Source organism: Otolemur garnettii, unplaced genomic scaffold (assembly GCF_000181295.1).
Source record: "Otolemur garnettii isolate 467f Iridium unplaced genomic scaffold, OtoGar3 scaffold00078, whole genome shotgun sequence".
NCBI lineage: Eukaryota > Metazoa > Chordata > Mammalia > Primates > Galagidae > Otolemur > Otolemur garnettii.
Genome location: NW_003852473.1, coordinates 8,465,332 through 8,484,877, shown reverse-complemented (window position 1 = coordinate 8,484,877; position 19,546 = coordinate 8,465,332). Strand labels below are relative to the sequence as shown.

At 41.0% G+C, this 19,546-nt stretch overlaps 1 protein-coding gene across 1 annotated transcript; it reads right to left on the bottom strand.

The window, feature by feature from the left end:
* Nucleotides 1-11,896: 11,896 nt before the first annotated feature.
* GHSR (growth hormone secretagogue receptor) lies at nt 11,897-14,935 on the bottom strand. Its single transcript, XM_003794292.1, has 2 exons — nt 14,109-14,935; nt 11,897-12,226 (listed from the first exon to the last, which is right to left on the bottom strand). Exons 1-2 carry the CDS (start codon nt 14,899-14,901, stop codon nt 11,922-11,924), a joined length of 1,098 nt encoding a protein of 365 aa, XP_003794340.1. The 5' UTR covers nt 14,902-14,935; the 3' UTR covers nt 11,897-11,921.
* Nucleotides 14,936-19,546: the final 4,611 nt, after the last annotated feature.

The window sequence follows — 19,546 nt, the reverse complement described above, 5'->3', positions numbered from 1 at the left end:
ATACACCCAACTTAAATGCTCCCAGATTCTTGAAACAGACCTTAATTAATCTGAGCAATATAATATCCAATAACTCCATAATAACAAGGGACTTTAACAGTGCTGTTGCAGAGCTGGAAAGATCCTCTAAACAGAAATTAAACAAAGATAAAAGGGACTTAAATAAGAACCTAGAACAATCATGCCTGATAAGACACTCCATCCCAAAGATGAAGAATATACATTATTCTCATTAGCCCATGGAACAGTCTCCAAAATTGATCATATCCTAGGACACAAAACAAACCTCACCAGAATCTCAAAAGAATTGAGATTTTACCTAGTATCTTCTCAGACCACAAGGCATTAAAGGTGGAACTCAACTCCAACAAAAATGTTCAACCCCAAACACAGCCATGGAAATTAAACAACCATATGCTCAATGAGAGAAAATCATTAACTTCCTTGAGCATAATGACAATGAAGACACAAGCTACCAAAACCTGTGGGATACAGCAGTTTTCCTCAGAGGAAAATTTATTTGCTTTTTTATACATCCAAAAAACAGAAAGAAAATACATTAACAAACTTATAAGCCATCTTACAGAATTGGAAAAAGAAGAACAATCTAAGCCTAAACCCAGCAGAAGAAAAGAAATATTTATAATTAAATCAGGGATTAATAAAATTTAAAACAGAAGAATCATTCAGAAAATTAAGGAAACAAGGAGTTGGCTTTTTGAAAAAATAAATAAAATAGATAAACCTTTGGCCAGACTAACTAGAAATAGAAAAGTAAAATCTCTAGTAACCTCAATCAGAAATGATAAAGGGGAAATAACAACAGATGCCACAGATATATAAGAGATTATCTCTGAATACTATGAGACACTCTATGCCCAGAAATTTGACAATGTGAAGAAAATGAATAAATATTTTGAATCACACCCTCTCCATAGACTTAGCCAGGAAAAAACAGATCTTCTGGACAGACCAATTTCAAGCACTGAGATCAAAGAAACAATAAAAAAATCTCCCCACCCCAAAAATGCCCTGGTCCAGATGGCTTCACACCAGAATTCTATCAAATCTTCAAAGAAAAGCTTATTCCCATACTGCAGAAATTATTCCAAAAAACTGAGGAGGACAGAATCTTCCCTAACATGTTCTATGAAGCAAACATCACCCTGATACCAAAACCAGGAAAAGACCCAACTAAAAAGGAGAACTTCAGACCAATTTCACTAATGAATATAGATGCAAAAATTCTCAACCAAATCCTAGCCAATAGATTACAGCTTATCATCGAAAAAGTCATACATCGTGATCAAGTAGGTTTCATCCTAGGGATGCAGGCTGGTTTAACATACACAAGTCCATAAATGTTATTCAGCATATTAACAGAAGCAAAAACAAAGACAATACAATCCTCTCAATAAATGCAGAAAAAGCATTCAATAAAATCCAGCATCCTTTTCTAATTAGAACACTGAGGAGTACAGGCATACATGGCACATTTCCTAAATTGATCGAAGCTATCTATGACAAACCCACAGCTAATGTTTAAAACTGAAAGCTTTTCCACTTAGAACTGGAACCAGAAGAGATTGTCCTCTATCACCACTACTATTCGACATAGGGCTGGAAGTTCTAGCCAATACAATCAGGCAAGAGAAGGAAATAAAGGGCATCCAAATGGGAGCAGAGGAGGTCAAACTCTCCCTTTTTGTTGATCTTATACTTAGAGAACCCTAAAGACTCAACCACAAGACTCCTGGAAGTCATCAAAAAATACAGTAATGTCTCAGGATAAAAAAAATCAATGTCCACAAGTCAGTAGCCTTTGTATATGCCAATAACAGCCAACATGAGAGGCTAATTAAGGACACAACTTTCTTCACCATAACTTCAAAGAAAATGAAATACCTAGGAATATGCCTAACAAAAGAGGGGAAGGACCTCTATAAAGAAAATTATGAAACCCTAAGAAAGGGAATAGCAAAAGATATTAACAAATGGAAGAATATACTGTGCTCATGGCTGGGAAGAATCAACATTGTTAAAATATCTATACTTCCCAAAGCAATCTACAGATTTAATGCTATTGCTATTAAAATACCAACATCATACTTTCAAGACTTAGAAAAAAATAATTCTTTGTTTTGTATGGAACCAGAAAAAACCCTGTATAGCTAAGGTAGTTCTTACTAATAAAAACAAAGCCAGGGACATCAGCATACCAGACCTTAGGCTGTACTACAAGGCCATAGTGGTCAAAACAGCATGGTACTGGTACAAAAATAGAGACATAGACATTTGGAATTGAATAGAAAACCAGGAAATGAAACTAACATCTTATAGCCACCTAATCTTTGATAAACCAAATAAGAACATACACTGGGGGAAAGAATCCATATTCAATAAATGGTGCTGGGAGAACTGGATATCTACATATAAAAGACTGAAACTGGACCCACACCTTTTTTCACTCACAAAAATTGATTCAAGATGGATAAAGGATTTAAATTTAAGTCATGAAATGGTAAAAATCCTCAAAGAAAGCATAGGAAAAACACTTGAAGACATTGGCCTGGGGAAAGACTTTATGAAGAAGATTTCCATGGCAATTGCAACAACAACAAAAATAAACAAATGGGACTTAATGAAACTGAAAAGCTTTTATACAGCTAAGGAGACAACAACAAAAGCAAATAGACAACCTACACAATTGAAAAGGATATCTGCATATTTCAAATCAGACAAAAGCTTGATAACTAGGATCTATAGAGAACTCAAATTAATCCACATGAAAAAAGCCAACAATCCCATATTGGACAAGAGAGATGAATAAAAACTTCTCTAAAGAAGACAGACAAATAGCTAACAAACATATGAAAAAATGCTCATCACCCCTAATTATTAGAGCAATGCAAATCAACACCACCCCGAGATATCATCTAACCCCAGCAAGAATGGCTCACATCACAAAATCTCAAAACTGCAGATGCTGGCATGGATGTGAAGAGAAAGGAACACTTTTACACTACTGGTGGGACTGCAAACTAATACAACCTTGTGGAAGGAAGTATGGAGAACCCTCAAGGAACTCAATCTAGATCTCCCATTTGATACTGCAATCCCATTACTAGGCATCTACCCAGAAGGAAAAAAATCCTTTTACCATAAAGACACTTGCACTAGACTATTTATTGCACCTCAATTTATAATCTCCAAAATGAGGAAACAGCCTAAATGCCCCGCAACCCAGGAAGGTGCATCTTACAAGGGTACATGTGAAATTTACTAAGTGTAGAATATAAATGTCTTAACACAATAATGAAGAAAATGCCTCGAAGGCTATGTTAACCAGTTTGATGAAAATATTTCAAATTGTATATAAAACCAGTACATTGTACCCCATGGTTGCGTTAATATGCACAGCTATGATTTAATTAAAAAACTAACTAACTAAATATTAAAATAACAACAATAAAAAAAAAAAACCAAGCTGTGGTATATGTATACCATGGAATACCGTTCAGCCATTTAAAAAGATGGAGACTTTACATCCTTTGTAAAGGATGTAAAGCCTGGATGGAATTGGAACACATTCTTCTTAGTAAAGCATCACAAGAATGCAGAAGCACAAATCTTATGTATTCAATTCTCATATGAGGACAGTTGATGACCTAGTACATGGTGGGAGGTGGGGAAAGGGGAGAGTAGAGAGAGAGAAGGAGTGAGTGGGTGGGGGAAGGGAAAAACAGAGAGAGGGAAGGAGGGAGGGTGGTGGGGGAAGGGGAGAGCGGACAGAGGGAAGGAGGGAGGGGATGGGGGTCATGGTGTGTGACACACCTTTTGGGGGCAGGACACAATTATAAGAGGGACTTTACCTAACAAATGCAATCAATGTAACCTGGTTCTTTGTACCCGCAATGAATCCCCAACCATAAAAACAAACAAACAAACGAATAAACAAAAACTACTGTCAAAATTGGTATGGGGGAGATTCTAAAACCACAGAAGGATTCAGCATTTGGGTTTCTTTACACATGTTTTAGGTTTTTGCTGTGCTTCAAATAAACTGGAAATCATTGGTTATAAACAACCTGATAAATTGTGTTAACAAAAAAATTAACAGTGCTGGGCTCCTCCACGTGCCAGACAGCACCCTCTGCGTGTGTCACTGGAGGCAGTAAATAACCACAGCAAGGAGCCACCCACACGACTCACCCTACTATCCAGCTGGGATCAGAGGGGTCACAGTCCAGGGGGTGTCCAGTGCCCCATGGAGGCTCGGAAGAGCCAGGGTAACATCCCACTGCTGTTGACTTTCAAGCCGATGTGTACTCTACATCATATTTTTTGTGCCTGGAGAATAAATTCTGAAAGAAAAAGGTTACTTAATAAAGTTTCTGAAATCAGAAACTCATCAGGTGTGGATGAGCAGTGACCAGAGGTATAAAATGTGTCTCCAGGAACCTAGAAAGTTTACCAAGCTCTTCTTCACACGCCCTTCCACCTTCTCCGGGCCTAGCCTGAAATTATTCTTTCGTTCCACAAATCCAGGTGGAAACAATGCCTGGGAGAGGAGTGAAGGGATCTCTGCAAAGCACTGTACTTTTAAAAACCCAACAGTGCCTCGTCAACACAACGGCCAGAGCGGTACCAGGCTTCTCTGAGTCTGCAGGCGCTTTCAGCAGCCTCTCTAAACTCTGCGAGTGCCCCACAAAACTGTGGGGAGACCTCTTTCTTCTGGAGTTGGGGCACATAGAGATGTCTGGAGAAGTTCGAGGCTGCAGAGAACCTCAGGAAGAGGACACAAAAGGGGGCCGCTTCATCCTCTGCCAAGTGACCAAATAATAATCGTGGCCATTTGATGAGCCCCTGCTAGTGTCTGGGTTTTCCGGGGCAGAGGCTGAGGAGGCTGCTGAAGCCCACAGAGGCGGCGGCAGAGCTGAGCTTCCCTCCTGCAGCGCCTGGCCGAGGTCGAGTCCCAGGAAGAGCTGCGAGACTGAGAGTCAGGGCTGCGGTTGGAAGTGAGGGCCACCTCCTCACGGAGGCCAGGCCACCCGAGGTGCTGGAAGCACGAGAGCCAAGAGCAGGACCCAGCTGTGGGCAGGAGGGAAGCCTGACTCCGACTGTGACTCAGCTTGTCACTTGCCATTATTGTTAAGTATAATGCACATTCTTTGTAGAAATGTTGGAACCCATGGAACACAGAAAAAAGAAAACAACCGAAAGAACACTGAATGTTTTAGTGTAGCCTATCTTCTCAGGGTTTGCTGTGTGAACATATAGTTTTTTTCCTTACAGGATGGGACAATATGCTTTCACTTACTAATATTGGGAAGACATTTTACCCACATTATTAGAATTCTCCTACAATATTATCTCTAATGTCTGCAAGGCTCTATGGGGGAAAATGGGGGTACTAGAACCTAACTAGAACCTAACCTACCTGGGGCCAAATTTCAGCCTTGCAGTTTCCTAACCACATGACAAGGCCACCCTGGGCTTTGAGGCACCTCCCCTCTGTGCACCTCACAGGGACGGTGACCGAGCCTTCTCCTCCGCACAAGGAAACAAATTGAAAGCATTTAGCTCAGAGTCACAGGGTATTAACTATCGCCATTACTGTAATTTATTTAACCAACTCCCTATGCTCAGACATTTGATTTTTCAGGGTGTCATAATTATAAATAAAATGCATCATTAAAGATAAATCTTTGTGGTTTTCCATAATCGTGTCTCAGCGTAACAGCCGGATCACAGGCTATGTCAAGTTTGTAAACGTTTCATACGTACTGTCAGACGACATCTGAGGAGAAGGTACTGACTTATGATTAACTGGGGTGGCCCTGAGCGAAGCCGGCCGTGAGACCAGGAGCGGACTGAGCTGTGAGCTGCAGCAAGGAGCAGCCGGCGGGATGCCCTCTGTGCCGGCCGCCCTTCCCTCTCCAGTGTAAAGTCCGGCTCCGGGTCTCTTGTGGGAGTAGGCACTGACGGGCATTGAATTGAGAGGAGGGACAGAAAGTGTCAGGAGATCAGAAAGGGCCTCTGCAGGTTACTAAAAACAAATCCCATGATTTGGCTCTTGGGTAAGGGTGTCCAACCTTTTTTTCCCCCTCTTTTTTCCATTGGAAGAATAAGAGTTGTCTTGAGCTGTTCATTAAATATATGAACACCAATGAAAGCTGATTAGCAAAAAAAATGGTTTCTGCATACTTTTCATGATATCCAACACCACAGATAAGCAGAAAAAGTCCTCACAAAATCAGCATGCAGCCCACAGACCACAGGTTGGATACCCCTGCTTAAAGTATTACTAATTAATGCCAAGTATTATTTATACATTTTAATTTAGATACTTCTTTCAAATTGTGATTAGCTCATGTTAACGGCCTACATATATAATTTTGGCACATAGAATACCTTAAATTTTCACACTGTGACTATCCTTTGTTCTGAGATCTTTATAGATCTTTTTAAAAGTCCTATTTAAGTTGAAATGATACTGGGGTTTGGGGTATTTTAAAGTCCCTTAATTGGCAAATAAAAGTAGGCCACCCCCATTTTTAGCTTTAAATTTTATTGGTACCTGAAATCCATGTGTCTGGAAGCTAATGTCTGGGTCTTTAAACCTTTGTCTACCTAGCATTCACTGAGTAGCTGCTGTGGGCAGGGTGAACAGAAATCCATCCTTCTCCTGACTCTAAAGAGCTCAGGGTCCTTGAGTCACACATTAGTGTGATACCACAGAGGGCAGACTGGCTCTGGAGGGGACAGAGAGGTGATGAGAGCATGAGATCACAGTCCATCACTGGTCCCCTTCTCCTCTTCATCCTTATAGGAATTGGTTAACTCATTACTAAATACTGGAGACCTTGGAGAAATAAAATTCACTATAACAAACATCTCCTCATAGTTGCAGAATACGTATTTCAGAAATTAAAAGGACAAAAGGAAACAAAATCTAGGAGAGGGTAGAGATAAAAATATCCCAGACATCAACATTTATAACTGTAAGTGGAAGAAGTCAGCTACATGGTTTATAAAGATATTTATTAAGCAATTGTTTGGTTAAGGACACCCAAAAGAAAGAAAGCTGATGCCTAATTCCACAAGTCAGGTACATGAGAGCTGTAATAAACTCTTCTTTAAAATTCACAACTAATTTACAGGAAAATAATTCAAGTCAAAATATCATCAGTGACATTTATTACACATTATAACAATGATAAGGGCAGCGCTCATAGCTCAGTGGGTAGGGTGCCAGCCATATATACCAGGGCTGGCTGGTTCAAACCCAGCCCGGGCCAGCTAAAACAATAACAACTGTAACAACAACAACAACAACAACAACAAAACCCAGCTGGGCATTGTGGGGATGCCTGTAGTCCCATCTACTTGGGAAGTTGAAGCAAGAGAATTGCTTAAGCCCAAGAATTGCTTGAGAGTTTGAGGTTGCTGTGAGCTGTGATGCCACAGCACTTTATCTAGAGCAACAGCTTGAGACTTTGTCTCAAGAAAACAAGCAAACAAACAAACAAACAAAAAACAATGATGACATCACAAATCAACCAAGTATCAAATTCTATATAGACCTACAGTACACCACCTATCAGTCAAACAGAGGGCTGCATCACTTGGGTGTACTTAGATGAACAAGCGTTTTCTAGCACACTAAACTACATAAATGTTTTTGTTGTTTCAGCCAAAGAAATGCTTTGAATTTGAGATGTTAAAGCCACAGGAAATCCTTCAAATGGTTCTTTCCCAGTGCTTTCCCTGTGGCTAGAGGAGAGAGCTGTTCTTCTGGAATGAATATGTATAAACATCTTGGTGGAACTTTCTGAGCGCTCACAGGAGACGTGACCTTCCAGGTTCGTTTGCCAATTCTGAGGGCAGTTGGTGGACCCTTGAAATCACAACATGAAACAGTAAATGGAATTCCAGCAAATATCTAGACTATTGGGAGGGGCATAAACAAGGCAGATTTTTTTTTCTTTTTTGATTAGAGTAATTCTTTCAACCTGAAAGGGCTAGCTTCTAGCATACTAAAAGAGTTAGCGTTCAAAAGGAAAAACACAGAAACAAGCCACATCCAAACCTTCTCCCCCACCTACTTAAAACCTAGATTATTGCCAATATTATCACTGAATTCATTTAATGTGAATAAGTGATGTGAGCTTAAAACCTAGCACATTGCTTTTTGTTGATTTTGACTACAGCTCATTGTCGATATAAAAAGTATTTGTGTTATCAATTCTCTGAATTACCATTGGTCACTAATCATCTAGTTAAGTAATCATCTAGTATATATCTAATTAATATATTAGACATTGTAATGACATTATCTTCATACTTCAATGACATTGTTTACACTAGACATAGTATTTCTTTTTCTTTTCTTTCTTCCTTTTTTTTTTTTAGAGACAGAGTCTCATTTTGTTGTCCTTCTTAGAGTGCTATGGCATCATAGCTCACAGCAACCTCCAGCTCTTGGACTTAGGCGATTCTCTTGCTTCGGCCTCCCGAGTATCTGGGGCTATAGGTGCCTGCCACAATGCTTGGCTATTTTTTGTGTTGCAGTTTGGCCGGGATCAGGTTTGAACCTGCCACCCTTGGTATGTGGGGCCGGTGCCCTACTCACTGAGCCACAGGAGTTGCCCTAGACACAGTATTTCTGAAAGCAAAAAGCTCTGTTTTCACACATTGTGACAAAAAATTTTGATACATGTAAATTTGTTTGTCACATTTTAAAGAATTACACACTATTTTTTAAACAAGAGATTATTTTCAGGCATGAATCTTCTAAAAAAAAATCCTCACAGTTTTTAATACTAAATTCAAGTATGTGGATACATAAAAGCAAATAAAATAGCTAAAACTGTCAAGATAAAACTAAAAATTGTGAAGATTTTAGATTCTTAACAAAAGTATGAGCATGAGAAGCTGGACCTTCAAGCCAGATCCCATCACAAGGACAAAGTTTCCTTACAAAGATTCCGTACAAAATTGGCCGTAAAATAGTTTTCAGGGCCAGACACAAAAGTGTTTCTAGAACTCATTACCACAAAATTTCTCATTTTAAAAGACCCATGGCAATGAATATTTTCCTTAAAGCAATTATTAAAATGTTCTTGCTCATGTAATAATTATAATGAAAATGATCCAACCTTGACTTTGTAGTGGGATGTAGGATATGCTTACAGGAATCTCATTGCTAATAACCAGGAAAAGTGAACCAGTTGCATTTCCAAGATCCCTTTACTGCCCCTACATCAGTGGAGAACATTGTGAATGTAATTACCACTAACAGATACATCAACCGTCTCTGCAAATTTGACTGGTTCTGGTAGGAACAGCTCATTTCAAACTTGTTTGGGGGTAAATACACAACACAGGGGCATGAACAGCCCCTGAAATGCTGACGGGCAAGTTGTCCCAGTGTCAAGCAGAGATGTCTACTTCCCTCCTGAGAGACACTTCTCAGTTACTGCAGCATGACACACACATGACTATGGGATCCATAAGCATAAAATCCTTGGCTTATTAATTGCTGAAGTTTAGAAAATACCAAGCACATACTAAGTGCTTGTGACATTATGGACTTTTGGAAAGAATTTTCCTAATGTTAAAAGTTCCTCTTCACTGAGTCTTAACTGATTTATGGAACGTGATAACATTCCAAGCAAAGGCAATGGCACACAAGGACACATCAAAGCTCCCTTTCCCTAAACATCTTCCCTGAGTTCCTAGATGAATACCAGTGATGGACAGGACTGGTCCTTGCTTCGTGAACTATCTCCTGGAAGCGAGTTAGGGTTAGACAAGAGAGGAGCCCACATGGAGGGAGAAACCATTGAACAGCTTAAATAAGTAACCAGAAGTCAGCTTCGATTTTCTTCAAAGCAATTGACTGTGTGATAGAGGTCACGTCTTTTATTTCCTCTCAAGTAGGATGCATTTGTAGACAAAAACGCTAAGGCTTCAGGAAACTTATTACCTTTCTGGGATATACCGGGCATTATCCAAGGCTATAATGCTGAATGCCCTAATTAATATCCCATAGATGTAAATGAGTAGGTGTGCCTTTTAAATATATTGATGTACTCCTAAATTATTGAATGAATTATCAATCAACTTGCTAAATTTCTACATTTAGGATCAAACTGATGGTGTAGTTTTAGTGTGTAAATGAATTGTGGAATTATTAATTATGACTGTGTTTCAATGTTGTTTTCAAAATAAATATGCAATCAATTATTCCAGCATGATAATCTTTCCTTTTAATGGGGGGAAAATAATCATGGCAGTGACTTTCCTAAATGGCTCAATCATTTCCATACATGGATGAACTATTTATGTGACTTACTATTGCATGAGATTATGACAAAATCACTTTTGAAATAGTATATTTAATTTTCAAAGGGTTAGCTACATAGGGAACTAAGTCAATAGAAACAAAAATTTTATATTCATAACCCAAACATACAATATTTAGTTGAAGGTATCTACTCATGCATAATTATGACTAAGAGAGAGACTGGAGATTCTTCTAAACATATCTATCAGATAAGCAATGGGGGAAAACAGAAAAAACTTGAAGACAGGACACAGCATAGGCATTTTGAAATAAATGACTATAGGTATAATTTTTTAAAGTTTTGAATATCAACAAATGGTAGCACTTAGGGAATTCTATTTTTCACATGGGTCTGCTTTAACTACTCAAAAACTTTCTATGTGCATTAAGTTTCCTGTAAGCTTGCCAGGGTATTATAAATTATTCCTTTATTCACAAATCAAAGCTTTCTGATTTATGATTGCCTTCAATATTTCTGTTAAACCAAATAAGACAGTTTGTGATTATCTATAATTTTTATAAAGCTTTATTTCCTGGATTTTTACATGTATAATTCAACTTAATTTAAAAATGTCTCTTCTACACTTCATAGCTGATCATTTCCAAGCATGAACAATAGGACATTTAGGTGTGATTTTTAGGATTCAGTACTCTAAAATTTTGATATGCTAATTTCATTGCAAAAGCATTTCAGGGAAAGGGTATTTGTTTTTGAACATTTTATACAAGATGAGTGATGATTCTAAATACACTCTAGTACTGTATCTTTCAATGTGGTGACCTCAAGCTACACGTGGCTACTGAAGAACTGAAATTTTAATTTTAATTAATTTTAGTTTATAAACTTACAGTTGTTTTAGTTATTGAATAGCTAGTGTGTTTAGACAATTTAGGTTGTTGAATCTATTTTTTCATTTGTAAATTTCATGAAATCTAAATCCATCTAGCATTACTGATGAAAACTGAATGTACAAATTGAGGGGTTCTGTACATGTGAGAGATATACCAGATTTCAAAGTCCTAGTGTGAAAAAAGAAAAGTAAATTTCTTACTAATGGTTTTTATATTGATTACCTGTGTGCCTTACATAACGTTTCCCTTGGACAATGCTGTCTAAAGCTTTATAAAAAGTCTGAGTTTTAAAAGGCTTATTTTAAAATGTTTGTTTTATTTTATTTTTTATTTTAATGTCATTCTTATAACCAAATAATTACAGTCATTATGAAAAAGCAAAGTAAATCTAAATCCGGTTTCATATTTACTGACAGAAAGTGCCCTAATGGCCCACTCTGTGCTTCTTCCTTTCTCCGATTTGCAAAGCTCTCCCCAGCACCAGCCGCAGAATGCAAAATCACAGGCAGCAAATATACAGAGATAGTTTATGAGCGCACTGGTGAGTGTGCAATCAAATCAAACTACTCACACCCTATAAATTATGTTTTGTCTTCCTTCCCAATTGTTTCCAGATCTGGGATCCCTAATTCCAAAATTAACTTCTGGCTTCCTCCCAAGGTCTGTTGCGCTATTGCTTCAGGCAGTAAGCCATGACTGTGCTCAGCAATGCGCTGAGTCAGGTGTTGATACTGGACTCTGTCCAGGCCCGAGAACTTTCATCCTTTAGAGTAGAGAGCTTTCTCTGGGAGAAGGGTTCGAATCCCAGAAGTCTGAACACTGCCACCCGGTACTTCTTGGACATTATGTTGTAGAGAATGGGGTTGATGGCAGCGCTGAGGTAGAAGAGGACAAAGGACACAAGGTTGCAGTACTGGCTGATCTGAGCAATCTCCAGGGAGCCCGGCTCAAAGGATTTGGAGAATAAATACCGCCCTACATGGAAGGGCAGCCAGCAGAGGATGAATGCAAACACCACTACAGCTAAAAGGACAATGGGAGACAAGATAGTCAGTTCAAGAAACATCATAGCAAGTCACATTCTATTCTTAAGAGTTAGGTTTATTTTGATTAAGTAGCATGACTATTTACTTCAGAGAAACACTGCTTTCACCTACATTTTAACAAAGATTGATTCTGTCTGGACCAATAGTTCATCAATCTTTATTGAGCTTCCCAGCCATTTGTGTTTAAGAACTATTTGAGTGATTTTGAGATTGAGTTGACATGCTTACTCCACTGACTGGACTATTTGTTCCCAAACCACTTTCTGTGTGTTAAGACAGAAGACATAAGAGGTAAAGTGGCTGTATGCAACCAGAGCTGTGTATCAGAACTTTTGTATTTTTTTTTAAATAATGCAGATTCTTTGGATGTAATATAGATTCACTAAATTAAAATCAGGACTTTTCTTTTCCTTTCTTTTTTTTAAGTTACACAGAGGTCTGAATCTGTGGTCAGGATTAAGGAACACTGGGTTAATGACTGTCTGCTACCTACAATAGACATAAGTAAGGCAGAGAAGGCCACTGCACCAACTCATATGAACCGTCACCTACCCAAGTCTTCATTTTGCATACGCATGATAATTTTTCAAGACTTCTAAATTTTTAGACTAAGGTTTTAAAATTCAGAAATGAAAGGTACAATAATAAAAAATAACATTTTATTCTTCAATCACTTTGGTAAGTTCCTTCCAATTGTCAAAGGATAAGAAAAATAACACTGATGTTGAGACACCAATGAGAAAATTAATGGCTTAAAAATGAAACTGGGAGAAATTATTCCACTTATCCTTAAAAATAAGTTACAGGGTAGCAATTTAACTGCCATAGTCACAATGTGAGTATCATAGATGAAAGCTTATAGTCCCCTGGAGGTTGTTAGCAGGTTCACAATCTGTGAGTCACAATCTAGAAAATAAAATATTTGACATTCCTTGAATAAACTATCACTTTAATATGCAGGACCCAGAAATTATAAAATTGCAAATATGAAATCACCCTGGAATGACTCCTAAGAAACATTAAATATACCGAGTATGAATGTTGACTATAATATCCAAATAATATAATACACAGACACTGGCTCTGGAAAAGTGAGGAGCAGTAATATTTTGCTTGGATGTGAACACATTCTGTATTACTTCACTTGTAGCAAACACGTACTTAAAGAAGCTGAATTTGCACAGTAAATATTCAGCCTACTTCAGTGGTGACATTGCACCCAGATGTACCTGAAGGGCCATTTGGGAAGAGGGGTACTAAGTCTCATCTGTTGCCACAAAGTCTCTTTTTCCCTTGGAGCCTTTCTTGTCCTACGTGTCCTTGGACTACCCTACAGGTGATCATAAAAACAAATAAAGAGACTCCACTGGTTTGTCACGGACCTCTTACAAAGCTGTATAAACAATGGCAGTGTAAACAGAATTGATGCGATTGTCTGAAAAAATGCGGGGCAGAAAACAAATCACAATATTGAAAGAATTAATTAGCTCTAACAATTAATCAGCAAATTGACCTTATCTGTGGTTACATTTACCACTGAATATTTTCTAGAATGCTTGCTTGTTTTCCTGTAACTTAGATAGCCACAGTTCTATTCGAGGCGGGAAGCTTAACCTCACGTTTAGCAAAGACCACAGTACACTCTTAGGAAATTTCTCAGTTGTGAAGCAAATTTCCAGGGAGATGTAAAATTCATTTTAGGGAAATAAAAGGGTGGGGGCATTTCTCCACGAAAGAGAAGAGACCGAACGGAGAGACCGAACGAGAGACACAAACAGAGCAAAAGAAGGAGCCAGGACAGCGACGGGGGGCGGGGGTGGAGGAAGCCGAAGCCGGCCCGGACCGCGACGCCGACCTACCCAGCATCTTCACGGTCTGCGCGTGGCTCTTGTCCCGGAGCGAGACGCCCACCGCCGCGCCGCCGCGCCGCTGCCACAGCTTCCTGCCGATGAGACCGTAGAGGACCGTGAGGCAGAAGACGGGCAGAAAGAAGAACACGCTGGACACCCACACCATGACCGCGAGAAGCCCCGAGTGCACTGCGAACTCGGTGGGGCGGCACTCGCTGGTGTCGCGGGGGTCGGTGCCGTTCTCATACTCCACGCCAACCAGCACGAAGATGGGCCCGGCGCTGCAGCAGGCCACGGCCCAGATGACCAGGAGGATGAGCCGCACCCGGCCCTTGGTGACCACCACCTTGGCCCGCAGCGGGAAGCAGATGGCGAAGTAGCGCTCGACGCTCAGCGCGGTGATGGTGAGCACGGTGGCGTAGGTGCAGCTCTCACTGACGAACTGGAAGAGTTTGCAGAGCAAGGCGCCGAAGTTCCAGGGCCGGTACTGCCAGAGGCGGACGAGGTCAAGGGGCATGCAGAGGAAGATGAGCAGGTCGGAGAAGGCCATGCTGGACAGGTAGAGGTTGGTGGTGGTGCGCAGCTCACGGAAGCGCGACACCACCAGCATGGTCAGCAGGTTGCCGGCGATGCCCACCACGGACAGCGCCACGCAGGTGGCCGTGACGCCCGCCAGCACCGGCGCGGGGAAGAGTGGCAGCGGCTCTTCGGCCGTCGAGTCGTTGCCAGGGGAACCGTCCCAGCCTTGGTCCGCGAGCGTGAGGTTGAGCCCCGACTCCTCGCTCGGGGTCGCGTTCCGCATGCTGCTCAGCTAACCGGCCTCGGGACGCGGCTGCACCAGGAGCCCGGATCCCCCTGGTCCCCGAAGAGGTCCCCTTACGCACCGGGCAGTGAGAGGGAGGAGCCGGCGTGGGCGCAGGACAGAGGCTTGGAGAAGAGAGAGAAGAGAGAGGTGCGATGTGGAGAAGGGGAGACAGAGACTGGTGGTAAAAGGTGACAGAATGACCCCGGCTCTCTCTGGCACCTCCCCTTTCCTCAGCCCTTTCCCGCAAGGCTGTCTCTCAACTCCGCCTCTCACAGGCGCCCACACACCTACCTGTCACCTTCCCAACTCCAGCTCCAGCTCCAGCTCGCACTTCCCACCGCGCCCCGGCGCGCAGGGACCGTGGAGATCTGAGAGGCGGTGTTCCGAGCTGTGGGCGCCCGAGGGCTAGCGTGGTGGGAAAGCAGGTCACACGGGGGTAGGAGTGGGGATGGTGGCGGCGGCGGGGGAGGACCTTGTCAGCGCCGGGACCTCAATTCTTCCTGAACAGGGGGAGAGAGCGCGAGCGTGCAGATCTCCACTTGGGAAGGGGTGGACCAGGAGGGGACCTCAGAGGAGGGCTGTGCGCACCAGACCGGAGGCTCAGGCAGTCCCAGAGCCGATTGCGAGTCGGTTCAGAGCCGCCACCACTCGTCGGAACTGGGAGCTCAGAGCCCAGAGTCCCGCCTTCGGCCCGAGTCGACCCGGTCCCGCCTCCCAGGGCTCCCAGGAGATACTTCCTCCCTAACCAAACCTCGGGGGTAGGGGCGGGAGGGGGCACAGGGGCGGGGTGGAGGCGTGCGGAGCTGGCAGGTTCGCAGTAGCCGTTATGTGAGGCGTAAGTGACAAAGATCAGCCATTTCCTGGTTGTGTCCCTTTGATCAAGGTCTTCAACGTTCGGAGCTTTGGTTATTTTTCTTGGAATTGGGCGGATGTTGTGTGGATCTCTAGGAGTGGACGTCCAGTGTCGGGGACACAATGAACACTCAGTGAATAAATACAGGACGTGATGTTGAGAGCAGGAGCCGAGGGAATGGGTCGGAGGCTGCACCCACACTGGTGCGGTGACGCCCCTGGACGAGGCCTCTGCGTCTCCTGCCCAAAGCCGGGAATGCGCACCCGAAGACCGAGACCTGCGGTCGCCCCCGAGCTCACACGCCCGCCGTCTCCCTCTGGCCGGCCAACCTCGCGGCGGCCCCAGAAGCGAGTTTAGCACCGCGGCCAGCGCCACGTCCCTCCCGCGGCGCGGCGACTCTCAGCTGCGGGTCAGCACGCTGCGCATCTCTGCCAGCTCGCACCGCTGACGCCTCAGTCCCCCCAGCTCCTCGCGGGCGCTGGCACTGCCTGACCGCGCCTGCGGGCTCACTGTCCCCGGCTTCCATGGGAATTCTCGCACTGGAGTGAGTTCGTACCTTTGGCTGGCGGTTTAGACCATCTCTGCTACCTAACTTGTTCATGTTTAAAAGTCCACGGAGACCTAAGGCTGATGTACGCACATGTGCGTGACAGATTCCACACGGTGAGAGACCCAATTGAGGAAAGTTCAGTGCGGGCAACTTACTTGGAACACGCTACATAGTGGCTTGGCACCACTGGTGTGTTACAGACGCTGGATCAAATTAAAAACAAATTCAGACTACTATTTTAAACATATAACTAAGTCAAACCACCAATTACTAAAACAAGTTTTGTTTTAAAAAATCCATAATTAGCCTTTAAGCACTCTCTGCCTGACATTAATAATGGCTTTATGTGTGTGAATAGAAAAGGAGAGAAAATAGACTGTGATGAATGAAATACTATTGGAAACTATTGTCTAAGACTATGAATCAAGAGAATGTTGTTGACTGTATTTCTAGTCTACTCACCACTAAACCCATGACTGACATGAAAAAAATGAGAGAAAAACACTCAAAACTATTGTAATATGATTTTGTAACGTTCGCTAAAATGACCCTCTAACTGCACTCAACCATTTTCTAAAATAGAGACAAATATGTATTGTGTGATCAAGAAGAAACAGAGATTTTATTGAAATCGATCTGTTTATTCACAACATATTATATAATATTGTATATAAAATTGTATTTAACATGTGGTAACATTAGGAATAACAAAATAAATAAAACCCACATAGGTCCTATATTTATAAACCAATAACTTGGAGAGAAAAATACAGTTAAGCAAGCAATTTCAGTACAGTATTGACAGATGTGTTTAAAGGGACACGTATAATGAGCTTTACTGGAATGTAAAGTATCATAAACTAATAGAAGTTTTAGAAAGGCTTCTCAGAGCAATCAGCTTCTGAGCTGGATCTTGAAAAAGTTGAGTTGTCAGAAGAAGCGAAACTTGCTCAACTCTTCAGACAAGGAGTACAAAAACATTTAGGAGTGAAAAAGCCCGAGATGCCTTCTCCTACAAATGATGGAGGGACTGTTACTATGTACTCATGGATTTTTATGTAGTCAATACACACCAATCAATGATGACTTTTTTTTTTTTTTTTTTTTTTTTGAGACAGAGTGTTACTCTGTTGCCCCAGTTAGAGTGCTGTGGTGTCAGCCTAGCTCACAGCAACCTCAGACTCCTGAATTCAAGTGATTCTCCTGCCTCAGCCTCTGGAATAGCTGGGACTACAGATGCCTACCACTTCTAATTTTTCTATTTTTAGTAGAGATGAGGGTTAACTCTTGCTCAGGCTGATCTCGAATTACTAAGTTGAGGGACCCTCCTTCCTTGGCCTCCCTGGGTGCTGGGATTATAGGTGTGAGCCACTGCGCCCATACTATTTTCTTTTTGATACTAAATTGTACCATCTTGGGCCAGTGGGATCCCCTTCAAGCTGGCTCTAGAGTCCTTTAGACACAATTCAGAGTTTGAAAACTTCCTCATTGTACTTTGTGGCACAAGGAGATGCTCCAAGCTCACCTTGTAAATTCCCTATTCTCCACCTGTGGGCAAACATCACTCCCAGAATCCCTGGGAGTGGGAAATAGCATGTAGAGACCTAATTTGAGGCAGTAGTAGTGATTATTGCCCCTGAAACATTATGGTCTAGGTCCTCGCTCCTTTATGTGGGAAGACCTAAACTATATATTGTTGTTTAAATCAAGAGATGATGCTGATACAGTAGACACATCAGATACACGCTGAGCAGATATAAGAATTAATATCACCAGTACGATACCCTGGGAAAGACATAGTGTCCCTTCCATAGTAGTCTAGCTAGGAATGTGTAGTCTCAATCTAATGGCAAGGAAACATCAGACAAAGTCAAAATAAGGAATAGTTTATTCTAAAGTTCTTTTTTAAAAGGTCAATGTTATGTAAGACAAAGAAAGACTGAGAAAATGTTCCAGACTAAAAGAAACCAAAGAGACTTAACAACTAAATGTATTCCTGATTCTAGGCTTGATTCTAACCTGGAGGTAACACAGCTGCCATAAAGGACATGATGGACCAGTCAACACACTTAGGATATAGAGAGTAGATTAGGTAGAAGTATTGAATCAATGCTAAGTTTTTTTTATATCAATGACATTCTTACTCTTAAACACACCCAACCGTGGTTTATGCAACTTACTGTCAACTATTTCAGAAAAAAAGTATAGATAAATCAATAAAGCAAATAAGGCAAAATGTTAATAGTAAAAATATCTGGGAAAATGGTAAAATGATTTTCTACATTATTCTTGCAAATTTTCTGTAAGTTTAAAATTATTTCCTAATAAAAAGTTTAAAATGTGTTAAGTTTATACAGACACTTTCAATTAAATTTCCAAGTATTTATTTAACTTCTTTGACTTTATATTTGTATTGAACATCTTGGTTTCTAAAAATATAAACATAATTATCTTATAATATTCTCTAAATAATTTTAAAGTAGTAACATCAGCATCACCACTAATAATAAAATTGACAAATAAAGTTTGAGATTTTCTTATATTTTTCTTTCATTCTTACAATATATCCCACTGTGTTTGTACAACTATTGTGTTCTAAAATTACTTGAAATAATTGCTTTTCTGCATATGGTTATGTTACCAGTTCTTTCTATGTTTCATTTGTTTCAGTTACTTTCACTTTTAGAAATTATTTTTATATTTAATTTGTTTTGAATTTATACAACATTTTTGTGAATTGACAGTTAAAATTTAGAATGAATCATAGTTCTAAATTTAAAAATTTAACCCAAAATATATTCAGGAAAATGATACTCTCTCTTTCCATACTTGCCAGTAGATACCATTTAATAATTTTAGTTTTGGGTCCAGGCAGGGTTACATGCTTTTTGGTGCAGCTACTTGGGAAGATGAGGAGGCAGGACTTGAGGCCTGGAGTTCAAGGCTGCAGTGTGCAGTGGCTGCAGTGTGCAGTGACTGCACCTGTGCACAGCCTGCACCTGGCTAGGGCAACATAGCAAGACCCCATCTCTTAAAAAAACAATTGGCTTCTGATTTGCCTGCCCTGTGTGCCTTCATGTGTTTCTTTTTGTAACTCTGTGTGCATAGCCTATGTCAAATGCAATTACTATATACATCATCTTCTGTGTTACCTTTTTAAACTTAACATTATACCCTGAGATGCTCTCACACCAATATTATTTTCTTATGATTTAATACTACTCTATCTAGAGAAAGTT